At 44.4% G+C, this 14411-nt stretch overlaps 1 protein-coding gene across 4 annotated transcripts in view; it reads right to left on the bottom strand.

Moving 5' to 3' along the window:
* The window catches only part of CDC27 (cell division cycle 27), a 61093-nt gene that overhangs the window by 7533 nt on the left and 39149 nt on the right, over positions 1–14411 (bottom strand). For all 4 annotated transcript variants that reach the window (XM_084616033.1, XM_084616034.1, XM_084616035.1 and 1 more), the window contains exons 15-16: positions 6295–6412; positions 3807–3935 (exon numbers count right to left, since the gene is read on the bottom strand). In XM_084616033.1, coding sequence (XP_084472159.1) covers positions 3807–3935; positions 6295–6412 — 247 coding nt within the window. The remainder of the gene's footprint in view (positions 1–3806; positions 3936–6294; positions 6413–14411) is intronic.

Below are 14411 nucleotides of genomic sequence, written 5' to 3'. Positions count from 1 at the left end.
AGCCAGTTTGAGCATCACTCCACTTTTATTACATCATAATAAACAGGTTAATTAAAAAACAAACAGTTAGTTCATGGCTTTTTTGGAATCCATCTTGTAAACCATATAGAAACCTCAGATGGCTACTTTCCTCTGTGAATAACCATTGCACAATCAAATGTAAATGTAATATTCTAGCAAATGCAGGCTGAATAAGAGTAATGTTTTAAAATGTAAATAATGTTTTTTTCTTCCAATTTAATATGGTTTTAAATCTCTGGAGAGATTGTTTTGGGTGTCTTTAGTTAGTTTCCTACTTGGTAGACAAATTTCAGATTTTCCATTTTTAAACTAAGAAGTTGCACACTTAAAATGTTAAATCTGTGCTGAAAAAAAGGTAACTCCAGGGCTTCATTTACATCCTTACCATGAGAACACAAATGCAAACACCAAATTAATAGGCAAATAGCCCAGACTATATTTGCAACCAACACCCGCCTCCAATATACTGAGCTTCCACAAATCAAGAAAGATAAATGCTTTGACTGGCTACTCTCTGCCATTAGGTTTTACAGTTTGGAGTCAATGAGATTTGTGCTCCTCATCACTTTGGGTGCTTGATGGAAATTCCCCCCTTAGATGTCTAAATATTGGCTTTTAGGCTCGCTTTTTAAATTATGACCTGCTTATATATGAGAGTTCACAATAACGTTGTTAATGTATTCAAAGTTCAGTAACTTTTCACTGTTAACATTGAAGCAGCTTTGTTTTGAAGTGACAAAGTTTTCATGTTACCAAGAAAAAAGCTTAAATAAAAATACAGTTTTAGCTTCTCTTCTGCAAACACTTATGCACACATTTAACTTTACTCACATGAATAATCTATTAACTTCAAAGGGACTACTCATGTGCTTACAGTTATATATTGAGTTAAGTGTTTGCAGGATTATGCCTTAACCCTCAGTATTTTGTTTATTAAAATTCAAATGTAATCAAAAAACTGAGAAGACACCCTACCAGTAGAATTTAAAATCAAGTAGAATTTATAATTTAGTTCCTTATAAATTTTAACATTGCAAGGTATAACTAACTTTTACAAAAAGAAAAGGAGTACTTGTGGCACCTTAGAGACTAACCAATTTATTAGAGCATAAGCTTTCGTGAGCTACAGCTCACTTCCTCAGATGCATATCGTGGAAACTGCAGCAGACTTTATATATACACAGAGAATATGAACCAAGCTGTAGCTCACGAAAGCTTATGCTCTAATAAATTGGTTAGTCTCTAAGGTGCCACAAGTACTCCTTTTCTTTTTGCGAATACAGACTAACACGGCTGTTACTCTGAAACTTTTACAAACACTCAGTCTGATTTAAATCAATGATTTTTTTTTTTTTGAAGTCAAGGGATTTATATCATAATCTTTTAAAAATTGCTACACACTGGGCAAATGATACCTTGTAATGGTAAAGTGACAGCAAAGATAAAAAGATAATAAATAAATAAAGATCAGGCAATTCAAGGAAGTGCAAAATCCCTGACACCTGAATAGCAGATCACTGATATGGTCTCTACTGGGATAAGTGCGGAGAGTCTTGGTGTTCTATTGAAGAATATGGGTTAACTGATGCTACTGTCAGACTGCGACCGCATGAAAGTGCAGTTGGTGAGCTCAGACCAGTGCAATGTGCTAAATGTCATGGCATTTCGGTTAAAAACATTAAACATTAAAGAAGTTAAGGGTCTGATCTTTTTAAATCCAGAGATTATTTAAATGCATGTTGCTGCTTGTGCAGCTAAATTTCCTTCTTGTAAAATCTAAGGCTGAACAAGGCTGGGCACTGTCAGCAATTGTATATGTACTTCCATAGGAAAGAAGTGTTTTTGGAACACTTCTTTATCTTTTCTGCATCAGACTACATTTGCTATTTTATCCCCATGGGACATCTTCCTCCAATTCTGGTTGCATTTCTCCCCTTCATCTTATTTAAGAATTTACACCAGGACTTTGTGTTAAAATCCTTAATTTTAGAGAGTGTTTTAAATTATCCTATATTTAGGAACTTCAAAATGGAGGTTCTCACTATCAATGTAATTTCCTCTTGTGTACATATTACAATAAGGTCTCATTATGAACCAGACTGTGGTCCTGTTTCCTCAGCTAAGCAAGACAGGAAGGGGGCATAAGGACCCACCAGCTAGACGTAGGCCATGTCTACACTACCACTTTTGTTGGTATAATTTATGTCACTCAGGGATGTGAAAAACACACCCTCATGAGCAACATAAGCTACACCGACAGAAGTGCTGGTGTGGACAGTGCTATGTCAGTGGGAGGGCTTCTCCTGCCAACATAACTACTGCCACTCATGGAGGTGGTTTTATTATGTCGATGGGAGAGCTCTCTCCCGTCGGCATAGAGTGGCTACATAAACGATCTTACAGCAGCACAGCTGCATCGGTACAGCTGTGCTGCTGTGAGTTTGCTAGTGTAGACCTGGCCTAAGTAGCGGCATGGGAAGGAGAGCACCAAACCCATTCTCACAGGTGTAGCAAGTACCTATATAACAGTGCAAGACAGTAGAAAACCAGGCCCAGACTGTCTAGCTTTCTCTCCTTGGAGAGATAACAAGGCCTTTGAAATATAAGTTTGCTTACTACTTTGGTTGCTTGTGGGACAGTTTTATTGCACTTTTCCTGCGTAACTCCCTTTGTACAAACTCATCAATACCACTAAATTTCAGAAAAGGTTGTAAATAAGGTTCTCTCCATATCATTTGCAAATTCAAATCATCAACAGATTTTACACATCTTGGGCCTCAAGAGGCAGACAATTTTTAAGCCAACCATTACAAAAATATCTACTGCACTGCCTGCTCCCCCCAGTAGAGATGCCTCTGGCTCAACTTTAGTCCCTTTGCCAGATAAAGGGATGTCCCAAATTCTCTGCTCACATCACCAGGCCTGATGCTACCAATGCTACTTTTTGATCCTCAACAGTTCTTTACATGAGCATGAGTTACATCGTGAATTATTTTTATTTTTTTTGTACTGCCTAGTCTACTGCTGTGAGTGCTTCTGGCTAGGTTCCCGGAACAAAGATATTCAACACTCTCTCTCCAGTTCAAGTCAAGAAGATCAATAAGCAGGTACTCTGCTGGTTAAGAGCTTGGGGAACATTAGTGTCTGGATGCTCGGACTCATGCTCAGGGCAGAGAGTGGGGAGGTAATATTCTCCAGAAGAACTATGCAAGCAGTTCTACAGTTTGGTCTTGTGAGGGCGTTCAACTGTAATTTCGCATTTAGAGTTATTGTGCCCATCAGTCTACAGGTGTTTTAAGACCATGTGTGGGAAACTAAATTAGTCAGAGATCACCTACAAAAGACCAACCTCAACCCCTAAATTGAAAGCAGCATCCCTAACCCCTGCAGGATTTGAACACACCCCACAGAAAGATTATCCCTCAAAAAACACCTGTTATTAGGAGGTCAGTCCTTTATACAGTGCTGAAGTGGTTACCAAATACAGATTTGGTTAACTGGAGTCAAGTAGCCCTCCTGATACCAGAAGGCTTCCTTTCAAATAAAGGAGCTATTTGCATTAGTGCCAGGATGACTACAACTGCTGCAGTATTACACTGGGAAAAGAGGCAGGTCTTTCAAATAGCCATAGCCAGCATGAAAGATATATTCTTGGAGCCAAGCATAACTTCCATTATGAAGTAATAAGAATCAAGATTTGATTAACTTTTAATTCATCATCATTCAGACAGCTGCAGACCCTACGGAATATAGAGAGACTTCAGTTTCTAGCATCCATGTCTTACCTTATATTTTTCATTTGCAAATAATACAGAGGCTCGATGAAATTTGCATAGTGGGTTCTTCGGATCAATGTTAATGGCTTTGTTTAGAGTATCCAAAGCCTTTTCAGATTTTTTCAGTGCATGCTGGACCTACAACAGAACAGAGATGACGTTAATAGATTTCCTTTTTCAAAGAAAGAGGGGAAGGCAGGATCTGACCTGCCAGACTATGAAAAAATACATTTGACAAAATCCAGTGCCTTTAAAATGCAATATTCAAATACAGTAACTCCTCACTTAAAGTCGTCCCAGTTAACATTGTTACGTTGCTGTGCTTGTTTAAAGTCGTTTGGCAGCTGCCTGCTTTGTCCATTGCTTGCAGGAAGAGCATCCCGTTGCAGCTAGCTGGTGGGGGCTTGGAACCAGGGTGGACTGGCAGCCTCCCTATCAGCTCCCCTAAGTTCCCTGTGCAGCAGCTGCCCAGCAGGCTATCTGTACAGTTGTCCTTCCCCCCACTGCCATGTGCTGCTCCTGCCCTCTGCCTTGGAGCTGCTCTCCAGAGCCTCCTGCTTGCTTTGGAGGAGGGGAGGGGAAGAGAAAAGGAGAGGTGGGCTAATGTCAGGGTGTCCCCCTCCCCCTGCACCCCGTTTACCCCATCTCCATAGAGCAGGGGGGACACACAACAGGGCTCAGGGAGCTTCCTGGCAGCAGCTGCTGCGGTCTCAGCTTGCTGATTAACAAGGCAGTGTACTTAAGAGTGCGTCAGTGTATTTAAAGGGGAAATGTGCATCTCTCTCTCTGTCTCCCATGCTGTCTCCCCTCCCTCCATTCCTGCTGACTTGTAGAGTGAGGCTACATTAACAATGAGTTAACCCTTGAGGGCTCAGCCAATTGCTAGTTCATCATTTAGCAGTAAGGCATTTCTTGGGAAATATCCCACCCTCTGACTCCACCACCTCAACCAAACTTTACAATCATCATCATCGCTGTGTACAGTATTAAATTGTTTAAAACTTATACTGTGTGTGTGTGTGTGTGTGTGTGTGTGTGTATGTATGTGTGCGCGTGCACACAGTGTCTTTTGTCTGGCAAAAAAAAAAAAAAAAAATTCCCTGGAACCTAACCTCCCCCTATTTACATTAATTCTTACGGGGAAATTGGATTCGCTTAACATCATTTCGCTTAAAGTCGCATTTTTCAGGAACATAACAACGTTAAGTGAGGAGTTACTGTAGAGAGGCTCATTCTGGAGTCAGATAAGATTGCACAATTCACCTCTCACTATTAAGCTTTTTACTCCTAGCTCTCACACTCTAGCAGAACGGTAAGTTGGCCCTCACCACCGAACTAGTTCAATGCCCCTGCCCTAGAACATAAAGTCATTGAACACCCATCAACATAGCAGAATCGGGGGCAGGAAAAGCTTAACCAAGGGCTATAATATACTTTGTTGCCATACTGCAAGTGAGAAAAGGGTCAGATGACGACCACATAACCAACCGCCATGATACTGGTCTGCCCCACATCACTCAAACAATCATTAAATGTATAAAAAAACAGCTTTCTATATTAGAACAGAGCATTTGCTCTAGTTGTACAAATCCTTCACAGGCAGAGGGACAGACCTAAAACAATGGCTCAGTCTTGTCAGGCCTCTATACCAGTTTAACGACAGTAAGATCTTAGAATCATAGACTTTAAGGTCAGAAGGGACCTTATTATGATTGTCTAGTCTGATCTCCTGCACAACGCAGGCCACAGAATCTCACCCACCCACTCCTGTAACAAACCCCTAACCCACGTCTGAGCTATTTAAGTCCTCAAATCGTGGTCTAAAGACTTCAAGGTGCAGAGAATCCTCCAGCAAGTGACCCGTATCAGCTGTGCTGACTGCTTCCAATTTAACTGTGCTAGTAGTTGGCACAAGCTGCTTAGAAATCCCTACTCTTAGAATTAAGGGTCATCACATATATAGATGATTAGGAGGTGGGGACCAAGGATGCACCAAGGCCCAAAATAGAACTTCATTAAAGGTACAGTGGGGGAGCCTCAAGTGCCAGTTCCAGGGTCCACTTGAGGACCACTGAGCTAGTTACGTTTTTTCTCTGTGAATACTCAGTTCCTTTAAAACTTTCTCATATGAGGACTGATTTTCAGATCCCTACTCTACTTGGGCATGTGCCCACACTGTGAAAGTACAAAAATTGCTCAAGTGTGAACCCAAATGCTATCACCTACATGAGCCCAACTATCCAGTTTTGAGGGTGTAAATTTTAAACACTTATGGACGCACAGATGATAGCATTGTTCCAGGACAAATACAGGTGTTTATAGCTGCAAAAAAACAGAAACGTGTGCAAAATTGCATTCACACACACAAGTGGAAGAAGGGCAGGGCCTTTGCTAAAATTCTGGTCCATAATATGCTTTTTCTACTGTGAGCACACACAATAAAAAGCCGATTAAACAGAACAAAGGATAGAATTACCAGTAACTGCAATCTACTTACTACTCCAATGTGACAGAGTAAGACTGAGCTCTGAGGATTGATATCGAGTGCTTTCTGGAAATGCATTTCTGCTAGGCTGAATTTCTCCTGTTTGTAATAAATCATTCCCAACCCATACCTGCAAGGACAAAACAAGTTTGTCAGATAATAATAAAGGTTGGTTTGTGATAAATCAAACTTTAAGTGTAGACTGGCAGAAGAAAATGGTCTTTGTCACATTAATTTGACAGATTAGATCAATGGAAACAAACAATGAAGTTCCTGGGATTCAGATATAGCCATATAAGCCTTTCCACTACAGCAGTTTGGGTAAACGTACACTGTAACCATAGCAGCATCCAACACATTGTTTCAAATTTTGGCATCTGAGTCATGTAAATCTTCTGCTAAATAAGCCCTGGTCTACACTAGGAGTTGACGTCGAATTTAGCAGCGTTAAATCGATTTAACCCTGCACCCGTCCACACGACGAAGCCCTTCTTTTCAACTTAAAGGGCTCTTAAAATCGATTTCCTTACTTGACCACCGACAAGGGGATTAGCACTGAAATCGGCCTTGCTGGGTCGAATTTGGGGTACTGTGGACACAATTAGATGGTATTGGCCTCTGGGAGCTATCCCGGAGTGCTCCATTGTGACCGCTTTGGACAGCGCTCTCAACTCAGATGCACTGGCCAGGTAGACAGGAAAAGGCCTTCAAACTTTTGAATTTCAATTTCCTGTTTGGCCAGCATGGCAAACTGCAGATGACCATGCAAAGCTCATCAGCAGAAGTGACCATGATGGAGTACCAGAATCGCAAAAGAGCTCCAACATGGACTGAACTGGAGGTACGGGATCTGATCGCTGCATGGGGAGAGGAATCCGTGCTATCAGAACTATGTCCCAGTTTTCGAAAAGCCAAAAACTTTGTCAAATTCTCCCAGGGCCTGAAGGACAGAGGCCATAACAGGGACCTGAAGCAGTGCCGTGTGAAACTTAAGGAGCTGAGGCAAGCCTACCAGAAAACCAGAGAAGCGAACGGCCGCTCCGGGTCAGAGCCCAAAACATGCCGCTTCTATGATGAACTGCATGCCATTTTAGGGGGTTCAGCCACCACTACCCCAGCGGTGTTGTTTGACTCCTTCAATGGAGATGGAGGCAACATGGAAGCAGGTTTTGGGGACGAGGATGATGATGATGATGAGGTTGTAGATAGCTCAGAGCAAGCAAGTGGAGAAACCAGTTTTCCCAACAGCCAGGAACGGTTTCTCACCCTGGACCTGGAGCCAGTACCCCCCGAACCCACCCAAGGCTGCCTCCCGGACGCGCCAGGCGGAGAAGGGACCTCTGGTGAGTGTACCTTTTAAAATACTATACATGGTTTAAAAGCAAGCATGTTTAATGATTAATTTGCCCTGGCATTCGTGGCTCTCCTGGATATACTCCCAAAGCCTTTGCAAAAGGTTTCTGGGGAGGGCAGCCTTATTCCATCCACCATGGTAGGACACTTTACCACTCCAGGCCAGTAGCATGTACTCGGGAATCATTGTACAACAAAGCATTGCAGTGTATGTTTGCTGGCGTTCACACAACATCCATTCTTTATCTCTGTGTTATCCTCAGGAGAGTGAGATATCATTCATGGTCACCTAGTTGAAATAGGGTGCTTTTCTTAAGGGGACATTCAGAGGTGCCCATTCCTGCTGGGCGGTTTGCCTGTGGCTGAACAGAAATGTTCCCCACTGTTAGCCATGGGGAGGGGTTAGCAACGTGGTGGGGGGAGGCAAAATGCGACCTTGGAATGAAAGCACATGCTATGTATGTAATGTTAACAGCAAGGTTTACCGTGAAAGAGCGTACCCATCGTTCTATAAAATGTGTCTTTTTAAATACCACTGTCACTTTTTTTTTCCCTCCACCAGCTGCATGTGTTTCAAGGATCACAGGATCTTCTCCTTCCCAGAGGCTAGCGAAGATTAGAAGGCGAAAAAAACGCACTCGTGATGAAATGTTCTCTGAGCTCATGCTGTCCTCCCACACTGATAGAGCACAGACGAATGCGTGGAGGCAGACAATGTCAAAGTGCAGGAAAGCACAAAAAGACCGGGAGGAGAGGTGGCGGGCTGAAGAGAGGGCTGAAGCTGAAAGGTGGCAGCAGCGTGATGACAGGAGGCAGGATTCAATGCTGAGGCTGCTGGAGGATCAAACTAATATGCTCCAGCGTATGGTTGAGCTGCAGGAAAGGCAGCAGGAGCACAGACCCCCACTACAGCCCCTGTGTAACCAACCGCCCTCCTCCCCAAGTTCCATAGCCTCCTCACCCAGACGCCCAAGAACATGGTGCGGGGGCCTCCAGCCACCTAGCCACTCCACCCCAGAGGACTGCCCAAGCAACAGAAGGCTGGCATTCAGTAAGTTTTAAAGTTTTAAACTTTTAAAGTGCTGTGTGGCCTTGTCCTTCCCTCCTCCACCACCCCTCCTGGTGCTTCTCTCCTCCACCACCCCTCCTGGGCTACCTTGGTAGTTATCCCCCTATTTGTGTGATGAATTAATAAAGAATGATGAATTAATAAAGAGCAATGACTTCCCTCCTCCCTTCAGTCACCGCTTGCAGAGGCAGTAGAGGGTGGTTAGCTTACAGGGAAGTAGAGTGAACCAAGGAGCAGGGGGTTTCCTCTACGAGAAACCAACAGAACTTTCACACTGTAGCCTGGCCAGTCATGAAACTGGTTTTCAAAGCTTCTCTGATGCGCACCGCGCCCTCCTGGGCTCTTCTAACCATCCTGGTGTCTGGCTGTGCGTAACCAGCAGCCAGGCGATTTGCCTCAACCTCCCACCCTGCCATAAATGTCTCCCCCTTACTCTCACAGATATTGTGGAGCGCACAGCAAGCAGCAATAACAGTGGGAATATTGGTTTCACTGAGGTCTAACCGAGTCAGTAAACTGCGTCAGCGTGCTTTTAAACGTCCAAATGCACATTCTACAACCATTCTGCACTTGCTCAGCCTGTAGTTGAGCAGCTCCTGACTTCTGTCCAGGGTGCCTGTGTATGGCTTCATGAGCCATGGCATTAAGGGGTAGGCTGGGTCCCCAAGGATAACTATAAGCATTTCAACATCCCCAACAGGTATTTTCTGGTCTGGGAATAAAGTCCCTTCCTGCAGCTTTTGAAACAGACTAGAGTTCCTGAAGATGCAAGCATCATGTACCTTTCCCGGCCATCCCACGTTGATGTTGGTGAAACGTCCCTTGTGATCCACCAGTGCTTGCAGCACTATTGAAAAAGTACCCCTTGCGGTTTATGTACTCGCCGGCTTGGTGCTCCGCTGCAAAGATAAGGATATGGGTTCCGTCTATGGCCCCACCACAGTTAGGGAATCCCATTGCAGTAAAGCCATCCACTATGACCTGCACACTTCTCAGGGTCACTACCCTTGATATCAGCAGATCTTTGATTGCGTTGGCTACTTGTATCACAGCAGCCCCCATAGTAGATTTTCCCACTGCAAATTGATTCCCGACTGACCGGTAGCTGTCTGGCGTTACAAGCTTCCACAGGGCTATTGCCACTCGCTTCTCAACTGTGAGGGCTGCTCTCATCTTGGTATTCTTGCGCCTCAGGGCAGGGGAAAGCAAGTCAAAGTTCCATAAAAGTGCCCTTACGCATGCGAAAGTTTTGCAGCCACTGGGAAGCCACTGCAGACACTATGCCGTCTCACCAGTCTGTGCTTGTTTCCCAGGCCCAGAATCGGCGTTCCACCGCATGAGCCTGCCCCATTAGCACCATGATGCCCACATTGCCAGGGTCCGTGCTTTGAGAGAAGTCTGTGTCCATGTCCTCATCACTCTCGTCACCGTGCTGACGTCGCCTACTCGCCTGGTTTCGCTATGCCAGGTTCTGGTGCTGCATATACTGCTGGATAATGCATGTGGTGTTTAATGTGCTCCAAATTGCCAAAGTGATTTGAGCAGGCTCCATGCTTGCCGTGGTATGGCGTCTGCACAGAAAAAAGGCGCAGAACGATTGTCTGCCGTTGCCCTGACAGAGGGAGGGGCGACTGACGACATGGCTTACAGGGTTGGCTTACAGGGAATTAAAATCAACAAAGGGGGTGGCTTTGTGAGAAACTGAATGGCCTCCTCAAGGATAGAGCTCAAAACTGGGTTTAGCAGGCCGTTGATTTCACAGAGGGAGGGAGGGAGGAGAAAATGAATACAAAACAAATCTGGTCTATTTCTTGTTTTGAGCCACTTCATCTATCTTTATACATCTTGCTGGCAGCAGACTGTGCAGTATGACTGCTAGCCATTGTCATCTCCTGGGTGCTCGGCAGAAGACGGTGCAGTATGACTACTGGCCATTGTCTTCTGCTAGCTGCAGATTAAAAGACAGTGCACTGCCGGTAGGACTCAATTGCCATGAGACGAAACTTAAAAGGAAAATGACCTGGCTGAGTCACTCCCATGTTTGTCCAGGCGCCCCTTACCTCATCGAGGTTGGTTAAAAGAGCACCCAGGACTATGTCGACTACGGCTACCAGTCATACTGCACTGACTGCTGCCAAAAGGCAATAAACTGCTGCTGTGTAGCAATGCAGTACTATGTCTGCCAGCACCCAGGAGACATACGGTGAGCTGAGCGGGCTCCATGCTTGCCGTGGTATGGCGTCTGCACAGGTAACTTAAGAAAGGAGGTGCTAAACTATTGTCTCCCCTTGCTTTCACGGAGGAAGGGAGGGAAGGGGGACCTGACGATATGTATCCAGAACCACCCACAACAATGTTTTAGCCCCATCAAGCACTGGGATTTCTACCCAGAATTCAAATGGGCGGTGGAGACTGCGGGAACTGTGGGATAGCTACCCACAGTGCAACGCTCTGGAAGTCGACGGCTGCCTCGATACTGTGGACACACTCCGCCGACTACATGCACTTAGAGCATTTGTGTGGGGGGACTCACAATCGACTGTATAAAAACACTTTCTACAAAACCAACTTCTATAAATTTGACCTAATTTCGTAGTGTAGATATACCCTAAAATAGGCCAGATTCACTGTTTGTGTAAGTGGGAGCAACTCCATGGACTTCAATAGACAGTTTATGCCAGTCATACCTTTAATGTCCCAGGCACTAGTGACTACGTTAGCTCAGAGAGTAACCCCTTCATTCACAAACTAGCTACAACGTCTACTAATTCACAATTGGGTTTTGGCACCAGTTCAGCCTGCCCAGCTGGAAGATGAATAACTGTAGCTGAAGCACTCAAACTGATTAGACAAGGAAATTTAATCTGAAGCTAAAGTGTATACAGCGCTACCAAGAGAGAAGCAATAACTATGCACTCAAGGGTGGAATCTTTTGGCCAGCAGTATCCACTGGCTTGCACCTGAAGTTTACTCCATGTTGGTTAACTAGCCATCCTCCAAGCTGTGAGGTGCAGTGAAGCTGGCCTTGGAGGCAATATTAATGGAGGCTATACAGGGAGAGCTTCATCACATCTGGGTACTGAAACTGCCTGGGCCAAGCGGATGCCATTAGTATCACAGATGCAGTTTCTTGGCTGAATTCTCTAAACACCCTCAAAGTCAGAGGGATTGGTGAGCAAGCACACATCAGTCCAGTAGACCATAGAATAAGGAACACATCCGATTGTTGTATTATATGTTCCTGGGTGGGGGTGACAAGTGACTCAGGAGTATGGCACCTATAACAATATTTGAACCCTGACAAGAGAACTTGGTACCTCCTATCTACTTTCTATGATGTTGGAGGTGTGCTGTCTGTCACCATAGCTGTGCCAGTTCTAACAGATCTTCATTAACTGGTTATGTTACTCTCTCCTGTAAAAAAGTACATAAGATGTCTAATAATTTGTAAGATTTTTTGTGTATGATCTCCATCATAACCTAATGTTTCAGCTAGCCGTTCTTCTAAGGAGATCCTGAAAGGTCTTATATGGATGTGATGGCACAGCTAGACCTATAGCTGTATCAGGTGAGAGTGAAGAAATGGCAGCTGGAGTTAGGTTGGCAGAGTGATGTTGCTCCTCAAAGGCCTGCAGTTGCAGTAATGGAGCAGGAGGGACCTGAGGACACTGACAGGGTTGAACTCTTGTAGACTCTACAGGGGAATGTGATCTCACCCTGGAGTAGGTAGAGGAGGTGAGCTTTCTAATGTGTTGAGGACTCCAAAGAGCCCAGTAAGGCTAGGAGTGAGGTCCCTGGGCAAAACTGTGTAAGCAGCCTGGGGAGTCCCCAAGAAGAATGTCTCCCCCATTAAACCTGTGCCTACATTGATGTCCATGTGCCCTAAAAGCCTTGTCAGAGGTATGGTAGACTGAAGAGTAATTAGGAGAATCCTCCCTATTCTGGTCTAAAGGTTGATGGGGAGAAGAAATACTCATTCTCTAGAGGTGGAGTAGACCAAGCAGGAGTCCTTAGAATTTCTTTAGAGACATCTCTTGCCAGTGCCATATATACACACTCAGTGCTGAGAGTTTAGCAGAGCTCAATACCAATGTAAGCATTCTAATGGCTAAGGAAAAACAGAAGAGACTCAGGACATTTGGACACTGTCAAATCTCTTGGTACCATGAAGCTCAGTGCAGAGTGAGTTGGTACCTCTGACATTAAATTTAATACCCTCAGTGCCAGGGCTGTGCCTATGAGATTGGTACCGACAAAGCCAACAGCAATACCACGGTTGGTGCCAGGAGACCTGAAGGTTGTACCAGTGTGGGCAACTGCAAGGGGTTGGTTAGTAGCTGGTACCGCTGGAGTCTGTTGGAGTGCCCAGAGGGACAAACACAGGCCTTGTGCTACCCTTAACCTCATTCAGCACTGAATACCTATGCCTTTCTCTTAGGAGATCCCTTGGATGGTGCCCTATTCTAACACTTTTTCAAAGAGCCCTACCCCTCTCTGATGAAGGCCCGAGAGCAAGAACTGCTGCAGCAGGAAGGGACAGACATCTCACGAAGTCCAAGGCTTAAAAATTGGCGATTTCTGTTCTATCATGAAAACTGAGTACTGGGCAATAGGGAAGAAAAAAAAAAAATCTAAAAATCTAAAAGCACTACCTGTAAAGAAACTTAACATACACTGAACTATCAAAACTATTCTAGAAGTTAACTATGCAAGTGTACAAGAGCACAGGACACTGTGTGCAGTTCTGTCTCAGCCATGGGAAGTCAGAAGGAATTGAGAGGAGGGTTGGGTCTCCTTCACCCTTTTATGTCTTCGAAAAGGGGAGGTACCAGGGCATTTAGGGGACAGATTCAGGCATGGGTCAAAGGACACCTCTATTCAAAAGATTCCAATCTCTGGTGCATGTATATCGAGAGTGGAATACATATAGAAAAGCACTCAAAGAATTGCTAATTCATTGACTGTTAATTTGGCTTCTCCAAGATCCTCTATGCTAGCCCAGATAGTATGCTTTTCCTACAAAAAGTTGCAGACAGGAAACACATGAAACTTTTGTGACAAAATTCTGCCTATATTGGGGGCTAGCTATGATCAGACTTCCAGCGATTTAAAAAAAACAAACCACACTGACAACTGGATGATGCAGGATACAAGGCAGCTGGAGAGGAGAAGGAGAGAGATGGAAAATGACAAAAAAACAAAAATCTCTTCACTAAGAATGTATTCTGCTTTAAAATCAGATAATCCTGACAAAGGCAAGAATTAGGGGAAGGAGATCAACAAAAAAAACAACCAGCCAACCAAACCAAACCAAACCAGTAAAGTTGCTTCTCCTTCCATGGAACAAGAAATCAATGGGAATATGGTAAGTAGGTCATGCGACCTCCTTCTGTAAGGGTAGTCTCACCAAAAACTTTGTTTTTTCCTGTCCCCCATCTGCTACTAGGAGGATTTATAGTCACTGCCTTGGCTGGCATACAGCAGCAGTGAAGAAATGGAGCAGTGCCAGGGAACAAAAATGTTTGACCAAGTGGAAGTGGGACAATGCATCACATGTGACGCCATGAGAACACAAGGCAATGCAGTACATGCATTTTTTTAAACAAAAAGACTAATTACTATCCAGCAACAATGATGGCAATACCTGTTGTCAGATCTCTCCTTGTAACAGATAGAGTCACTCTTTTATGTGACAGGTTTCAGAGTA

Source organism: Lepidochelys olivacea (genome assembly GCF_965140295.1).
Source record: "Lepidochelys olivacea isolate rLepOli2 genome assembly, chromosome: 27".
NCBI classification, from domain to species: domain Eukaryota; kingdom Metazoa; phylum Chordata; order Testudines; family Cheloniidae; genus Lepidochelys; species Lepidochelys olivacea.
The sequence above is the reverse complement of the archived record's forward strand: the minus strand, read 5'-3'. Positions and strand labels throughout refer to the sequence as shown.